This window comes from Artibeus jamaicensis, unplaced genomic scaffold, assembly GCF_021234435.1.
Source record: "Artibeus jamaicensis isolate MK-2021 breed Jamaican fruit bat unplaced genomic scaffold, CSHL_Jam_final contig_944, whole genome shotgun sequence".
Lineage (NCBI taxonomy): Eukaryota > Metazoa > Chordata > Mammalia > Chiroptera > Phyllostomidae > Artibeus > Artibeus jamaicensis.
In genome coordinates, this window is record NW_026522020.1 from 5426828 (window position 1) to 5442334 (window position 15507).

General features: G+C 62.7%; 1 protein-coding gene across 1 annotated transcript; it reads left to right on the top strand.

Moving 5' to 3' along the window:
• Window positions 1-3615: 3615 nt before the first annotated feature.
• Window positions 3616-13314, top strand: CAPN10 (calpain 10). The gene is made up of 12 exons (XM_037161423.2): window positions 3616-4344; window positions 5827-5958; window positions 7044-7240; window positions 7756-7952; window positions 8291-8432; window positions 9204-9370; window positions 9496-9770; window positions 10464-10666; window positions 10746-11001; window positions 12362-12561; window positions 12745-12790; window positions 12918-13314. Exons 1-12 carry the CDS (start codon window positions 4219-4221, stop codon window positions 12945-12947), a joined length of 1971 nt encoding a protein of 656 aa, XP_037017318.2. The 5' UTR covers window positions 3616-4218; the 3' UTR covers window positions 12948-13314.
• Window positions 13315-15507: the final 2193 nt, after the last annotated feature.

Sequence of the window (15507 nt, forward strand, 5' to 3'; positions counted from 1 at the left end):
ACGCTGGCCGTGGTGCACTCGGCAGCGAGCGGCTCTGGAAGGCCGATGTTTCGGAGCACGGAGCTTTAGGTGCCTCTCGTGCCACTTTTCCACTTCGGGGGCCAGCAGTGGGGTGGGTGTCTTCCCACCACCAGGTGCTGAGGGAGCACCCACCTCCCGTGCTGAGGGAGGACAGGACATCTGGAGCGTTCCAGGCGCCCTGCCACGGATACACCGGTGTTGGGATACGTGGGGATCATGCGCCCGTTCTGTTCACACTGTCCTCATGAGGCCATTCCCATGATGTGCACAGAAGTGGCATCCATAACTCCCCCAAGGGCCAGGGGCGGACGCTGGGCGGCAGCGGCGTTTTCAGGACAGAAAACGGAGTGCTGAGGCGGAGGAGGGTGGAGTCTGTGGAGCTGGGGGTGCGGTCCAGGTAGGAGGGAGGGGCTGCAAGCTCCAGATCTGCTGGGGCCCTGGGCCCAGGGGCTGGCACAGAGACAAAGGGGGTGTGGAAGAGCCAGCCAGAAACCTGGAAGAGCAAGACAGGTGCTCCCAGGGTCAGCAAAGGGACAAGGGAAAGCATGCAGAAAAAGGTACGTCAGGGGAGTCACAGGGACACAAAGCCTCAGGAAAAAGTTCAGATTGATCAAGGCATCCTCACTCTCAACATGTCCTTCATTCCACCCCCAGGGGGCCTCTCCCCTCCCCCACTAGGCCTCCCCACCTGTGGCAGCCATGCTCTGGGCAACCCGCCCGACCCAGGTACCCATCCAGGTGTTCTCCCTGCCACACTCTCCTGTACTTAGAAGAACCTGATATTTGCTCTTAAGGCTATGTATTCCTTCCACTTTCTCTCTGTAGACCTTGCGAAAGAAAATTCCTTTTAAGGGGGGTTCCTGATGGCTAAAATTAAAAAAATAGATATATACTGAGCCCAGAAACCATTTCTGCACAGGAGCCCCTCATGCAAACCACACAAGAGACCAGCCCTGCATGGAGCTGCTGCCTGTACTGTGTCCCGCTGCTCAGCCGCCCTTATAAAGGGGCTTCTGGGATCCAGTGTCAGCCAATAGGACTGAGGTTCTTCCCACCTCTGCTACACACACCTTCTTCCTCAACCAATCAGAGAAGCTCCATTCTGACCAATCAGGACAGTGCCTTTTGGCCCAATTAATTTGGAAAAGCACAGACCAATGAGGGACCAGGGGGCGGGGACTTCTAGCTATATAAGCCAGATCCCTGCAGGCTCAGAGATTGAACTTTTCTTTTATTGGAGACTCGGTTTCTATAGTAGGGTCTGTGGTGCAAAGCTTTTTAGCCAGGGAGGGTCTTGGTTGCTGTATAGCAATTGAGTTGGGCGCCGAATAGTTTCCTCCTTTCCTCCTCCACCGCATCCCAAATGGGAAATTCTCTGCAGTGTTGGAGTGGTGCTGAGAACCACTGGTTGACATCTCTAAAGTCAGCTGGCAAGACTCAGGGAGAATGGAAGCCCCAGAAGGGACTGGCCACTAAACACACGGATTTGGCCGGGCTGTCTGTGGCAGCCCAGCGTCTCAGCCGAGTTTTAATGGGATCACAGCAGCATGTGAAGATTACCACCACCCATCCAGGCCCAGACAACCTTTGTTCAAAAATGAAGGAGCAAGCTGACAGAAAAAGATTCCACTCTGCAATGACTACAGCAGCACCCACATGAGGCAGGGGGCAATGAATACCTGACACATACTATGTTCAAGTGTTACCAGACAGGGGCCTGGCCCCAAGTGTGCCCGCCTAGGGTCAGCTGTAGTGTGTGGGTTCTTGACTTTGTGTAGGAAAGATTTCACAACATGAGTCCAGGTGACTGTGAGGAACCATTTATTAAAGCTGCAGACAGTTAAACAAGGAAGGACTTAGCATAGAGGAGGAAGCAACAGGAGAGCCCAGGGTGGGCTGCCTTGGCTCACTGGGAAGTCAGAGAAAAGGGGGCTTTGGGGACAGGTTCCGGGGATTAGCCTGGGACCAGCTGCCTATTGCCTGAGAGTTCAGGAGATACCTGCATGTGAAGAAAGAAGTGCGGAAAGGAAGGGAATGCTGTGAGGTGCTCCCCAAAGGGAGAGCTGGGGCTGGGTCCTTTGTCTTGAGACTTTCGCCCCTCTCTTGCGTGCAGGAACCTTAGGGGAAGGGTCTGTGAATAGTCATCAGTTCCCCACGTGTGCCCTTTCAGGGCCAAAGTCTCCACTGACCTCCACCAATGGAGGTCCTTCAGTCATTGCAGTTGGTTCTGGCATTTGCCCCCCTGGTTTTGCTGCTTTGGGGGCCCTGGAGCTGAAACACAATGAGGCCTGGATGTTCCCTCTAGGGAGGTGAACTTTCGTATCTGGCTGTAAACTGCCCAGCCATCGTGTTCAGGTACATCTCAGTTTCCCTATGCCGCTTGCCAAGTAATTTTCCTGGCTTCTTACTATCCTGTCTCAAAAGGACTGGAGTCAACTGTGGGGATCACATGTATTGTGTTCATAACAGAACTTCGGAACACAACCATTTGGGAGCAGTAGTTGGGGGGCATCCTATAAGGAGCATCTATTTTGAATTTTTATAAAAATTTATTTGAACCAAAGAGAGGATACACCTGGAAGCAAGATCTCAACAGACTGAGATGAGCACTTCCATATTATTTTTATAAGGAGGTTAAAAAAACAAAATTTAATCTAAAACATCCCTCTGAAAGAATGCACTCCTCCAGTAGCAGTAAGCAAAGTGAATGAGGTTTTCTTGGGGCGGGAATGCCGGCTGCCCCGCCCCCCATGGAGCCACGGGTGTCCCGCCGCCCTGGGCCGCCACCTCCTCCTTTTTGAATGCCGCCGTGATACCTACCTGTGGGATGTGTGAGGAGCGTACAAACTAGCCCTCCCGGGTGGAACCCTCCTCACTTCTCAGGATCGCCCTCGACTGCGCGTAAGGCCATCCTTTTACTAAAAGTCCCGTAAGCTTCCTAAACGGGGCCCCCAAAGCCAGTCCTTGCAATTCCACAGGGCCTCTGGGCTGTCTCACCCGTGGCCACGCCCCTCGGGCGCTGTCTCTCTTTTGAATCACGACTAATCACCGAGTGCCTTCTAAGAAACTAAGTCTTTCTCCACTGCTGGTTCAAAAGCTGGGCCTCTGACCTCACTGTGCCATCCCAGCTTGAAAGACCTACTTTTGAGCCCAAGCAAAAGCAGCCATAATGAAGCACGAAGCTTGGAGGAAAAGGGAGAAAGTAAGTCTGTGGCTGGCCGCTTTCCTTCCTGGGATCGCGCAGGGAGGGAAGGCAGGAAGGGTAGGTTCTGCAGCAAGAGTGAGTCCTTGAGCAGGTCCTGAAATCACTGTCCTCACCTCACCGCAACACCGAGCGGCCATGAGCTATAGCCGCAACTCCGGCTGGTCACTGTCCAGCCCATCAGGACCAGAATCCCGGCCACTTGAACCGGAGGCCGCGTCTGATCCCAAATGACCTTAAGCCAGCCTCCAGGGGGTGGGGGAGGCCCTCCCCCACCCCACCACCCCGGGCCGTCTGATTCCCCAGGCCCCATGGGCACAGCAACAACACCTGCGGACACCTCGGCCGGCTCGCGACTCCCCCGCCCAAGTGGGTCTCCCTTTGGCTCCGCCTACACAGGCGGACGCGACGCCGCAGGCCGGAAAAAGAGGCACAGCCTTGGAGGCCGCGCTGCATGCTGGGATCTGTGGTCCACGGCGCGACGTCGGCCGAGGCGGCCTCTCTGGTACTTTCGGCCCCAGAGCGCGCGAGTCCAAGAGGTCCCAGCCGCTCAGCCGGACCCGCACAGGCCCAAGGACAAGAGAGCCGCCGGCTTCCTCGAGCTTAAAGCTCGGCCGGAACTCTTCCGAGTCCCTTTGGCCCGGAAAGAGAAGTGCAGCTTCGCGACAGCCCAGTTTGGTTGCCACGCTCCCGGGGAGCTGGTGGGAATCTTACCCTTACGCTCGGGTACAATTGGGCTACGGTGTCATGTGACTATATGCCCCGTGCCTGGTTGGCTGCAGCCTCGGAACCCTGCGGTTACCAGGGCGACCGAGCGGCGGCGAGCTTCGGCGTAGGCGCTGCGGGTTTGACGTGATAGAGCACTCGGCGGAGCAGGAGAGCGTCAGGCAGCCCGGGGACAGCATCCGACTCTGCCTCCTGCCGGGCTGTGCTCCCCCCTCGGCCGTGCTCGGCCCCCGGGCGTGGGTTGCACATGGGAGCCCAGGGCACCCAAGATGCGGGCGCCGGCCAGGGACCTGTTCCGGGACGCCGCCTTCCCTGCCTCGGACTCCTCGCTCTTCTCCAGCTTCTCCACACCGCTGGCCCAGTTCCGAGAAGACATCACGTGGAAGCGGCCCCAGGTAAGCGGCTGCGAGGTCCTGGGTCGGGCCTCTGCATGTGGTGTCCTGCCGGGGTGCAAGCGCGGAGGCTGGGCGGAGCGGGGGAACGGGGGCCGGGTCCGAGAGGTGTGGGCACCCGGCAACAGCAGGGTGTACGCTACTGTCCTCGGGAGGGGGTTCCCAGGCCCTCGACCCCACATCGCAGCTCCTCCTGAAGCTTCCTGGGGGTGCGCCGGGCCCTGTGCTCGTGGCCCACACCTGTGTGAGTTCGGTTCCGGAGAGATGAGCGTGCTCATAGGCTCAGAGCCAGTGCCCCCTCCTGCATCTGCAACGCAGGGCGTCAGTCGGGACTTGGCCTCAGTTCCCATGGTTCCTTTGTGCCCTGTGCCTGAGGCAGCGAGGTCCTCTGATGCTCTAGTGGGAAGGCCAGGCGGAACCTACAAAGCAGAGCCACTTGACCCTGCAGATTTCTCTTTTGGACTTTAGTGCACCTGCATTTTCAGATGTGAACATTTTAAGGTGGCAACTTAAAGAGATGCTCTGGCCGAGTGCTACGTTGACATCTTTAGAAGTGGCTTATCTGAGTGTTGAGTGAGAGTGTCTGTGGAAGAAGCCTGCCTTCCCGGGTGGACTGGCTGCCAGAGCCTTTCAGGGACAGCTTTGCCTGGAGTGAATCATTCCTGGACTTGGGAGGAGGCCAAGGTGGGGAGGGCGTTACAGGCCACACCAGCGGAATTTGGATAAAAGTGGGTCTTGGTTGCAGTGGGTAGCCAGGAGAGGGTGTTCTGTAGAGGAAAGATTCAACTGGGTGTCAGTGGGAGGAAGCTCAGTGTCACCAACGGGTGGTCAGGACGAGTGTGAGCGATCCATTGTGGTGGTCTTGGAGAAGAGCGAAGGGGCTGCACAGTTAATGTGATGCTGTTAGCACTTTGATGGGTCGTAGTGACCCCTGACAAGTAGAGGGCAAGGATAAAGGAGGGATCGGAATGACTTCCAGTTTCTGGTGCTGAGGGGCAGTGTCCCCCTTGTGCCTTATGCTGGAGGGACACCGTGCACAGAGGGGGCAGAGGGAGGGTTCGCAGCAGGAGTCCAGGCAGGTCAGGGGGCTTTTGACAGAAGCGTAAGGTGAGGACGCCTGGGGAGAAGCAGAGCGCAGCAGGCGGAGCTGGTCGGTGGTGCAGGCACAGGGCCCTCTCCGAGAGATGGTGGGGTATCCAGCAGGTTAGAGGGCCCCTTTGAGAGTGACCATTAGGGATTTGAAGTGAAACTGTTCTCCAGATGGACATTTAGCTGTCTCGAGAAGGGGATGGTAGTGTTCATGCAGAGTTCGGGGTTTTGCCTACTAGGGAAGATGGATGGAGGCAGGGGCCTCATAATCTAAGCAGGACAGACTGTGCGTGAGCAGAAAGGCGCCCCCCAGCCTGTCGCCTCAGGCCTGTGTTCTCTGTTTTAAAGACCAGACAGGAGCCACATTGTAACTCTGGACAATTTTCTTTATTGCAGGAAATTTGTGCCACACCCCGGATGTTTCCAGATAACCCACAGGAAGGGCAGGTGAAGCAAGGGCTGCTGGGGGACTGCTGGTTCCTGTGCGCCTGCGCCGCCCTACAGAAGAGCCGGCACCTCCTGGACCAGGTGTCTGTCTTCCTGTCTGCTGTGCACAGGAAGGAAGCGGCGGGGGGGGGGGGGGGGGGCAGGCAGTTGAACCCCTGCTCTGTGGGGCTCTGCCAGGCTGCTCGACGAGGCAGTCGGGAGCTAGTGCTCAGCTCCCGGGCCTCAGGGGCCCCCTCTCCCACAGAGGAGCTTTCCGCCTGGCTCTGCGTCCCCTGCCCCCGGGGCTCTCCTGTGAACTAAAAAGACAGATGCGCCAGCCTGGATCGAAAAGGGCTGGCCAAGGCAGCCTGTGCCCTTGTTTAGAATAAGCGACCTAGCTAGTTGACTTTGAACAGGTCTTGAATATAAATTGGCCAAAGATGATTAAAACTGTGTCTGGTACTTGGCAGACAAGGCAGGTGTAGGAGGGCAGCTCACGCTCTGTCCCCCACCCCCACCCACCCCGGAGCCTCCGCGGCCCTCTCCTGGCTCCTCGCTGTCCCCAAGGAGTGCAGCAGCAGCCACTGGCAGTGGGGCCCCATCCAGACCCCCTCCCGCGGCCCCGGCCTACACCAGTGGTGTCACTGGCTCTGGCCTTTGTCTCCCTGATGGGGGCACTGGAGCCGTAGTTGCTGGTTTTCTGGTTGGTGAGTGGTGAAGCCAGGACCACACAAATCATCTAGCTACAGCCCCCACTGCCTCCTGGGTCAGAGCACCCAGCCCGGCAGCGAGCACCTGGGTCCAGTGGGGTGGTTGCCGGGGCAGCGACGACCTGCCATCTGCAGCCAGCTCTGTCGGGACTTGGGTCTCTTGCTTATAAAAGTCACGTTCGTTTTGGATTCAGGTCGAGGGCCCATTTGAGACAGGAGAACACGATGGTTGACATCAAGCTTTATGAGACACTGGGCTATAGCTTTTTAAATATTTTATTGACGTGCCTGTGGACTTCCTGTCCGTGGGGTGGTTTCCCGTGAGTGCTGACCCCGAGTGTGGCGTGAGGTCGGACCCTTTGCCTACCGCAGAGCACTGGGGACGGCACAGCTCGGTCACACTCTGGCTTGGATGCCTGGAGGGCACTACGTGGCGCTTGTCTCATGGTCTCCTTTTCCTTTCCCTGTGCGCGGCAGGTCATCCCTCCCGGACAGCCGAGCTGGCTCGACAAGACGTACCGTGGCTCCTTCACCTGTCAAGTTTGGCAGTTTGGACGCTGGGTGGAGGTGACCGTAGATGACCGTCTGCCTTGTCTTGCAGGGAGACTCTGCTTCTCCCGGTGCCAGAGAGAGGATGTGTTCTGGCTGCCGTTGCTGGAGAAGGCCTACGCCAAGTACGTGTGCGGGGCCGGGGGCCACCCCCACCTGTTGCGCAGCTGGGCGTGAAGAGTAGGCGTGTGTTTCCTTCCTTTCTCTGTCCTCAAATCCCAAGAAAGAACTTTCCACCCATTTGTCGTCACCACTCGGGACAGGAGGCCTCTTGCAGGCCACTGGGGAGAAAAGAGGAGGCCCGGGTGCTGACCTTGTTGGTGGCGGCCCAGCCCGAGCCTCTCGAGGGGTCTGGACAGAGCCTCCTCTCTCGAGACTGCACTTGCCGCCCCGCTGACGGCCAGGCCGACGGGCAGGCCTTTGCACAGAGGAAGGGGGGCTGCCGCCTGTGCCACGGGAGCAGGTGTCCCCCCCAGGGGCCGCACTAGGGGTGCGGGAGGGGGTCTGCGTGTGGGCAGAGGCAGCGGGATGTTGCTGGGACACTGCACGGCAGCCAGCGGGCACGATCGTGTGTGGCCGTGGTGAGGGAGAGGCGGCACGCCGCGTCCGTGCTGAGGCCCTCTCCCTGCCTGTCTCCCAGGGTCCACGGGTCCTACGAGCGCCTGTGGGCAGGGCAGGTGGCGGACGCCCTGGTGGACCTCACAGGCGGCCTGGCAGAGAGGTGGAGCCTGAAGGACCTGGCCCGCGGCAGCGGCCCGGAGCCCAGGACGTGTCGGCAGCTGCTCGGCCTCAAGAAGCGGTGTCCCATCAGCTGCTCGGTGTTCAGCCCCAGAGCAGGTGCAACAGTGGCCCCCTTGGCCCGAGTCTTCCGAGACTCGGCACCAGGCATCCCACGGGGCCGCCTGGTCCGGCCAGGCAGTGACCGAGCCCCAAGAAGGGGATGAGCTCCCCCAGGCCTGGTCCTGCTGAGCCGAAGTCCCGCCCCAGGCCCCTCACTGGCACTCCGTGCTGGCCAAGGCTGCCGCCAAGCTCACTGTCCACGGTGGTCAGGGAAGCCCTGGGGGTCAGTGGGGCCCCGGCTGGGTGGGCTGGACCGGCCCCTGGAGACAGAGATAGACGCGTGCGTCTGCTCAGTGTGGGGACCCCCGTCGGTGACAGAGCCGTTCCTCGCCCAGGTGCCAGGGAGTTGGGGGAGTTCCACGCCTTCATCGTCTCAGACCTGTGTGAGCTCCAGGGCCGGGCTGGTCAGCGCATCCTGCTGCTGCGCATTCAGAACCCCTGGGGCCGGCGGTGCTGGCGGGGACCCTGGAGGGAGGGGTGAGTGCAGGGGTGAGGGAACTGCCGTGGTGGGGTGGGGTGGGGCGCCTGGGCCTGGTTCTGTGGTGGTTTCTTTGTTACTTGTGTTTCGTTTTGTTTTTAAAGATTGTATTTATTTATTTTTAGAGAGAGGGGGAAGGAGGGAGAAAGAGGGAAACGTCAATGTGTGATAGCCTCTCAGGCGCCTCCTACTGGGGACCTGGCCCACGACCCAGTCAGGTGCTCTGACTGGGAGTGGACCCTGCCACTCTGGTTCGCAGGCCAGTGCTCCCTCCCTGAGCCACCCCAGCAGGGGCCTGTGGTGGCTTCTGTGGCCGACGGTGCTGCGTGGTCCCAGCAAAGCCTGCTTGGCCCCAGGTGGTCTCAGGAGGGTGCCTGTGGAACAGGGGACACCCAGCCAGGCTGAGGCACAGGGACCTGTGGGGCGCTTGTGCCCCATCCTCAGCTCAGCTTTAAGACCCATCGCTGGTGGGCGAAGGCGCTGGGACGGGCCCCTTGGGTGGCTGAGGTGGAGGGCAGATCCCACACTCAGCTCCGCCTGAGGTGACAGGCAGGTGTCCCCTGTCACTGCTCACTGCCCATCTGCTCAGCCGGCCACAGGGTGGAAGGAGAGGCGGCAGCCCCGAGGGAAGTGCGGCCTGAGTGTGGGGCGGGGCCTGGGGTGGGCCCCGGGGGGCCAGCCGGCCAGGGCTCTCAGGATGCCCTGTGCCCCTCCCAGTCCCTGTGTCCCACCAAGGTCTGTGCTGTCCTCTGACCCAAGGTCCCTTCCAGGGGCGAAGGGTGGAGCCGGGTGGACCCTGGGGCCTCGCAGGCCCTGCTCTCCCAGCTCCAGGAGGGGGAGTTCTGGGTGGAGGAGGAGGAGTTTCTCCGCGAGTTTGACGAGGTCACCCTTGGCTACCCGGTCACGGAGGCCGGCCACCTGCAGAGCCTCCACTCAGGTAACCAGCGCCCCACCCCAGGTGGGCTCGGCCTTCTGAGGTCGGGCAGAGCAGGCGCCGCGTCCCCCTGGGTAGAGGGCTGGTGTGGGAGCGGGGGAGCCCAATGTGAGGTGTGCCCCACCCAGAGAAGGTGCTGAGCCACACGCAGGAGCTGCCGGGTGCCTGGGTCCAGGGGCGGTCCGCAGGCGGCTGCCGCAACAACAGCAGCTTCCCCAGCAACCCCAAGTTCTGGCTGCGGGTCTCGGAACCCAGTGAGGTGTGCGTTGCAGTCCTACAGAGGCCCAGAGGGTGCACGGCGGGCTGGGCCGGCCGGGCCCCGGTGGGGGACGACCGTGCTGCATGGAGCCCTGCAAGCATCCCGGGCAGGGACTACCCGGCTGTGGGCCTGCATCTCTGGAAGGTAAGTCCATTGGGCCAGTGTCCTACTCAGTTGGGCTGGGGGCTGGGACGGGAGGACCCCCACCTGCCCTGGCTGTCTTGGGGTCCCGTGCCTGCTGGTGCCCTGCAAGCCCAGCACTGATCCGAGTCGGCAGGACTGCGTGCCTGCCTTGCCCGGGAGTGTCTGGGCTGGAGGAATCCAGAACCAAAGCCCCAGGCAGAGCCAGCCAGCGGGACGGCCCTTGGGTTCCTGGTCGCCACTTCACCCTCCCTGCTCCCTCGGTCCCCTCCTTACACCTGGTCTTGAGAGGTTGTCCGAGAAGCTGCTTGGCACCTGATGGAGACGCCTGTCCCGCTCCCCTGGGGACAAGAGCCTGGCCCGTGCAGGGCCACCTGTGTGCTGCCCAGCTGGGATGGCTCACGGCACAGTGCCCCCACCCCTTTGTGGACGTGGAGCATGTCTCACTCCTGTCCTCCTGAGAAGGGGCTCGGCTGGCCTTTCCCCAGCAGCCTCGGCCCCCCTTGCCGTGGGGCCTAGTCCTGTCCACCTTGGGTTCCCCGGAGCTGGAGGGCTGACCGCGTGCCCAGGGTCACTGGTGTTTTTGGCCGGCCCCTGGGAGGCAGGTGCTCTGCTGCATCAGCTCCCTTGGAGCGAGGCCCCAAGGCCAGGGTGGGAGGGGGAGTGTCCCGTCTCCACTCGGCCCCCTCTCCACAGGTGGAGAAGCGGCGGGTCAGCCTGCCCAGGGTCCTGTCTGCACCCCCTGTGGCTGGCACCGCCTGCCACGCGTATGACCGCGAGGTCCACCTGCGCTGTGAACTGGCCCCTGGCTACTACCTGGCTGTCCCCAGCACCTTCCTGAAGGGCGTGCCAGGGCAGTTTCTGCTCCGGGTCTTCTCCAGTGGGCGCGTGTCCCTCAGGTGAGGGTCGTCGGGCCGGCTCCTCAGGGGCAGGTTCAGGCCGTCCCCCGGGTCCCAGCCCATGCTCGTCTCTTGGCAGCGCCATCAAGACGGGGGCCCAGAGCCCAGACCCCGGAGCAACCCTGTCGGCGGGGGAGTGGGAGACTGTGCAGCTGCAGGGCTCTTGGCGGGCTGGCCAGACGGCAGGGGGCAGCAGGAACTTCGCCTCCTTTCCCAGCAACCCCTGCTTCCCCATCTCGGTCCCCGAGGGCATGGGCCCCCGCTGCGTCCGCATCTCTCTGCTCCAGCACCGCCCGGATGGTGATTGCCACCCCATCGGCTTCCACGTTTTCCAGGCAAGCTCCTTGGAGCAGGGTTGGCGGGGGCCCTCCGGGGTCAGCGGGGCATGACCTGGAGGCCTGGACTCGGTCACTCAGGCATGCTGGCCACACTGGCCGTTAACGGGTCAGACTCATTTCTGGGTTTCACAAAGTCTGTAGTTTACTGGGGGGTCCCAGCTCAGCCCAGGCAGCCCTTTGTCCCCTTGCTCTGGCGCCGACCAGCTGTGTCACGAGGTCAGTTCTGCTCCCCAGGACTGTGTTCCACCCACCCCCTGACCCCCGCCCCGGCCCCAGAGGCCCAGCAGCACCGCGGGAGCAGTGGGCGGTGCAGCAGCACCTAGAACTGCGTCCCCTCAGCCTCCACCAGTGCAGGGGGTGGGGAGCGGCAGTGATGGCCAGGACTTGTGGGGGAGGCTACCCTCACGAGACCGACCATCTGGGGACTGACAGCTGCTCTGCCACCTGAGGGGTACCACCAGGGCTTTCAGATCCGAAAGAAGACACCAAATGGGGCTGAGGAGCTTGCGCGCCCCGGTGCCAGGGAGCTGGGCCAACGCACCACCGTGGGCCCAGTGCGGCCGGCGGCTCCTGAACCCCAGACGGGCTGCAGGGAGAGGCAGCCTCTAGGAATGTGGGCTGCGAGCGTGGTGTTCCCACCTTCTGCCCAGAACAGGCGTGAGCCCCGGGAGCCCCTAGAAGGGGTGGGAACCCGGGAGTGCCCCTGCGGGTGTCCAAGTGTGTGGAGGCCAAGGAAGGGCGGGTGCCCCATGAGCGCCCCCTAGAGCATGCGCCGTGCAGACAAGACACCTCAGCAGCCCTGCAGATGGAGCAGGGGAGGGTCAGAGGTGGTAGGCCCGTCCCATGGCCAGTGTGGCTCCCCAGCCCACAGGCCCTTGTGCTCCTGGGAGCCCCACTTCCAGCCAGCCTGGGGGAGGGGCTGGTGCCCCGGGGGCTGACTTGGAGCCCTGTCCCAGGATCCCAGGGCAAAGGGGCACGTGAAGCCTGGTGCACAGGTGATCCGAGGGGAGAGCAGGGTTTTCTGATTGAGAAGGTTCTGCACCCTGGGCGGCTGTGGAGTCCACCTCCCCCCCAAAGCAGACACTGGTGGCTTCGGGAAAAGTGCTGGTGGCCACTCGGTGGCTCAGGGCCTGAGCAGGGTGGGACCTAGGCAGGGGCGGCGGGGCGGCCCATCGCCCCTTCCTCGGAAGGGGACGTGTGCAGCGGAGGGACTGGGGGCTGGGACCCCAGGGGCTGGGCCCACAGTGTCCCAGCATGTCCCCAGCCAGGGCTGCCTCAGGCCTGGGGGCGCGAGCAGCTGCAGACTGACGTGACGTTCCGGAGATGGGCCTCTGAGCCTGTGCCTGTGCCTCCCCAGGTTCCAGCAGATGGTGGGGGCCAGGGGACATGCCCCCTGCTGCTCCAGAAGCCCCTGGTGAGCTGCGTGCCACATCGCCACGCCCTGGAAGTGAGCCGGGTCTGCCACCTCTCCGCAGGGACTTACAGGGTTGTGCCCTCCACCTACTTGCCGGACACAGAGGGTGCCTTCACAGTGACCATAGCAACCAGGATAGACAGGTGGGGCTCTGGGGGCCTGCAGTCCTCAGCGTCCGAGACCCCTCTTTGCCGTGGTCCCCCACTCTTAGCTGTCCTGCTGAGGCGGGAGGCTGACAGTAGCCTCCTTCCTGTCAGCCTGTGGGGCGTCGGTGGGTCTGGGCGCAAGGGGAGAGCCCAGGCCGACCCAGGTGTCCTCTGCCACAGGCGCTCCATCCACAGCCAGGAGATGCTGGGGCAGCCCCTCCAGGAGGTACGTGGGGTGGCGTGGGGGCTGCCTGGTGCCCTGGGACTGGGGGGCACTGGTGTCTCGGGGCAGCAGACAGAGCTTCCCGGTTGCAGTCTCTGCCGCCGCCCACACTGTGCCGCTCCCTCCCCAGGCCTCCTTCAGGGCGGTGATGAAGACCTGACTGGACGGCCCTGCGTGCCAGCTCCGGAGACTGGCGTCCTCGGGCTCCCACCGGCTTATGGTGTCCTCTCACGGTGCCACCAGACTCACTGTGGCCTCCGGTCCCATGCTGGGTGCCCTGTGGCTCCCCCTGGTGGAGACTCCTGGTCCCGGGGAGAGGCAGCCCAGGATGGGCAGGTGCAGCAGGGAGGGCGAGAAAAGCCCGGCGTGGTCGTCCTGGTCCCTGAGCCGAGACAGCAGCTCCCAGGGACCCTGCAGTCTTCCCTCGGGGCCGGGGAGGCCTTGCAGCTGCCTGGCGAGAGAGTCGCCACGTGTTTGTGGCATTTCTAGGAAGTGACTGTGCAAATAAACACGAGCACTGAGAAGTCGCCACGTGTCCTGTCCCAGCCACTGCAGACTGTGGCCTGTGTGGCGGTGCTGGGAGGGGACTGGCCCGCAGGCGGCCCAGAGCAGGTGCCAGGGGGCGCGGCAGGAAGCAGGGGCTGCCCGCCGTCTCCTCACCTGGCAGCCTTGCCGTCCCCGGCCAGTGCTTGGTGTTCCAGCCGTGGGAAGCGGTGGCCCTCTGTCCCCAGCGCCATGTGCGTGCGTCTCTCCCCATCTTCAACAGGCCCCATCTTGCCTCTGATTCAGTCTGCCAGGGTGTCCAGCCAGCCGAGTGTCCTAGATTGTGACAGGTTCCTGGGAAACGCTGCCAAGCCCGTTGACCGGCCTGTGTGAGTGGGGCCTGGGCCAGCTCCTGAGCTTCCCTGGCTTCCTGCTGTGGCCGCAGTTCTGCGCCCAAGGCCCAGTGGTCTGGGCTGGCCACCCCCTGGGGGGACCCCGTCCACAGGGCCCACACAGACTCAAACAGGCACAGAGCCACCACCCCCACCCCGTCAGAGTCTAAGGGCAGTCCTCACGCTGACCCCACGGTGCCGGTGTTGCTGGCTGTGTGGGGTGGTGGTCACGGTCTCCTCGGGCCCTCCCAATGGACGTGACCCGTGGCAGCTGTTGGTCCTTGGCCGTGTGCCCCATGTTTGTGGCAGTCATGTGCGGAGACACCAGAAAATGTCCCCGAGGGCCCTCTGTGGGCTGGTTCCTGCCAAATCCTGTCGTCAGCTGCCTTGCACTTCCTGCTCTGATGGTCCGTGTTGCTCCGGACCCGGTGGGCTTCTGACGGCCAGTGCCCCTCTCCTCTGCCCAGTGCGCGGCCACCCAGCAGAGTGCTATTGTGGGCAGCGGCGGGGCGTCTGGGGGAGCCCTTGCCACTGGCATCTGCTGTGGGGGCCCCTTTTCTCCAAGCCCCACCCCCTCTGCAGTCTGTGGGTCCCTAGCTGGCTCTGCCCTCCAGCCACAGCTGTTCCATGAATGACCCAGGCCTCCCCCTGGCCTTCAGCCACCTGCCTGCCACTCAGAGTCTCTTGTGTGCATCTCTCAACACCCGCAGCTTGCAGGGCACACTGGCACATTCCAGTCCCTGGCACCTTTTGATTCAGCGTTAGAGCAGGTTAACATTGGACTTGGACAAGGCCACTCCCGTGCTGGACATCACAGTCCCCCTGGGCTGCAGACAGGCCCTCACTGGCCCTCCCCTGGGACTGAGGGCGGGCCCCCCAGAGGCTGACGCCGACACAAGTGTACCAGGAGCTGTGCGCAGGGGCGGGAAGGTGGGGACATGTGGCCCGGCAGGCACCACAGCTGGGCCACAGCCAGGGAGTGTCCAGCACCACGTGGGCTGCAAGGCCAGGTTCACAGCCCCCGACTTGTCCCAGGCAGGTCCTGCCACTCGCAGCTGGCAGCTGGCCACCTCTACTCCGTGGGGGAGTTCTGTTCGGGTGAAAACTATCCACCTGCTGCCATCTGCACTGGGGACCCTCGTTAGGGAACGCACCCAGGGCCCGAAAACTGGAAGGACCCCTGGAACCTGCCCGTTGGCTCCTGGGGGCATGCTGTGTGCTAAGCTGTGTCCCCCAAGTTCACAGTGAAGCCCTATGCCACGCAGTGGTGCCAGGAGGGGGCCTGGGGGAGGTCGTGAGGCCACGTGACGGGATCAGTGTCCTCGGAGGGGCAGACCCCAGGCCAAGTGCGGGCAGCCGCAAGGTAGCCGTCTGCCGGCCAGAAAGGGGGACTTGGCCGGGAACTGAATTTCCTAGTCAGCGCCTTGACTTCTGACCTCCGGCCTCCAGAACTCAGAAAGTCGGCCTGTCACTTCGACCCGGGGGCCCAGCCTGGTGACCTTTCACGTCCATCCGTCCTGGCAGCCATGCCCCAGGCAGGACACAGGCCCTGTGGGCCCCTCCAGCGGGAGAGTCCCAGGGAGGCCTGCAGGGGGTGCCCTCGAGCTGGCCCTGCACCTCTGGGCTCTGCCATCCCCTCCTCGCTGTCAGTCTCTGTTGCCTGCTTGTTGGCTGCAAAGCCATCAGTTACATGAAAACAGACAAAGCCACGCGTTTTGTCATTGGTTGAGGTTCCCCGCAGAGCACCTGTTTGGAGGAGGGGGTGTGCGGCCCTCCAAAGGGGGGGGCTGCAGCAGAAGGCTGAAACCAGCCCCATCGCCCCTGGGCGGGGGGCCCAGGACCCTC

Coding starts and splice junctions, on each gene's coding strand:
- CAPN10 (XM_037161423.2), top strand. CDS start 4,219: ATGCGGGCGCCGGCCAGGGACCTGTTCCGGGACGCCGCCTTCCCTGCC. Junction 11,002..12,361: donor TCGGCTTCCACGTTTTCCAG/GCAAGCTCCTTG, acceptor GTGCCTCCCCAG/GTTCCAGCAGATGGTGGGGG. Junction 12,791..12,917: donor TGGGGCAGCCCCTCCAGGAG/GTACGTGGGGTG, acceptor CTCCCTCCCCAG/GCCTCCTTCAGGGCGGTGAT.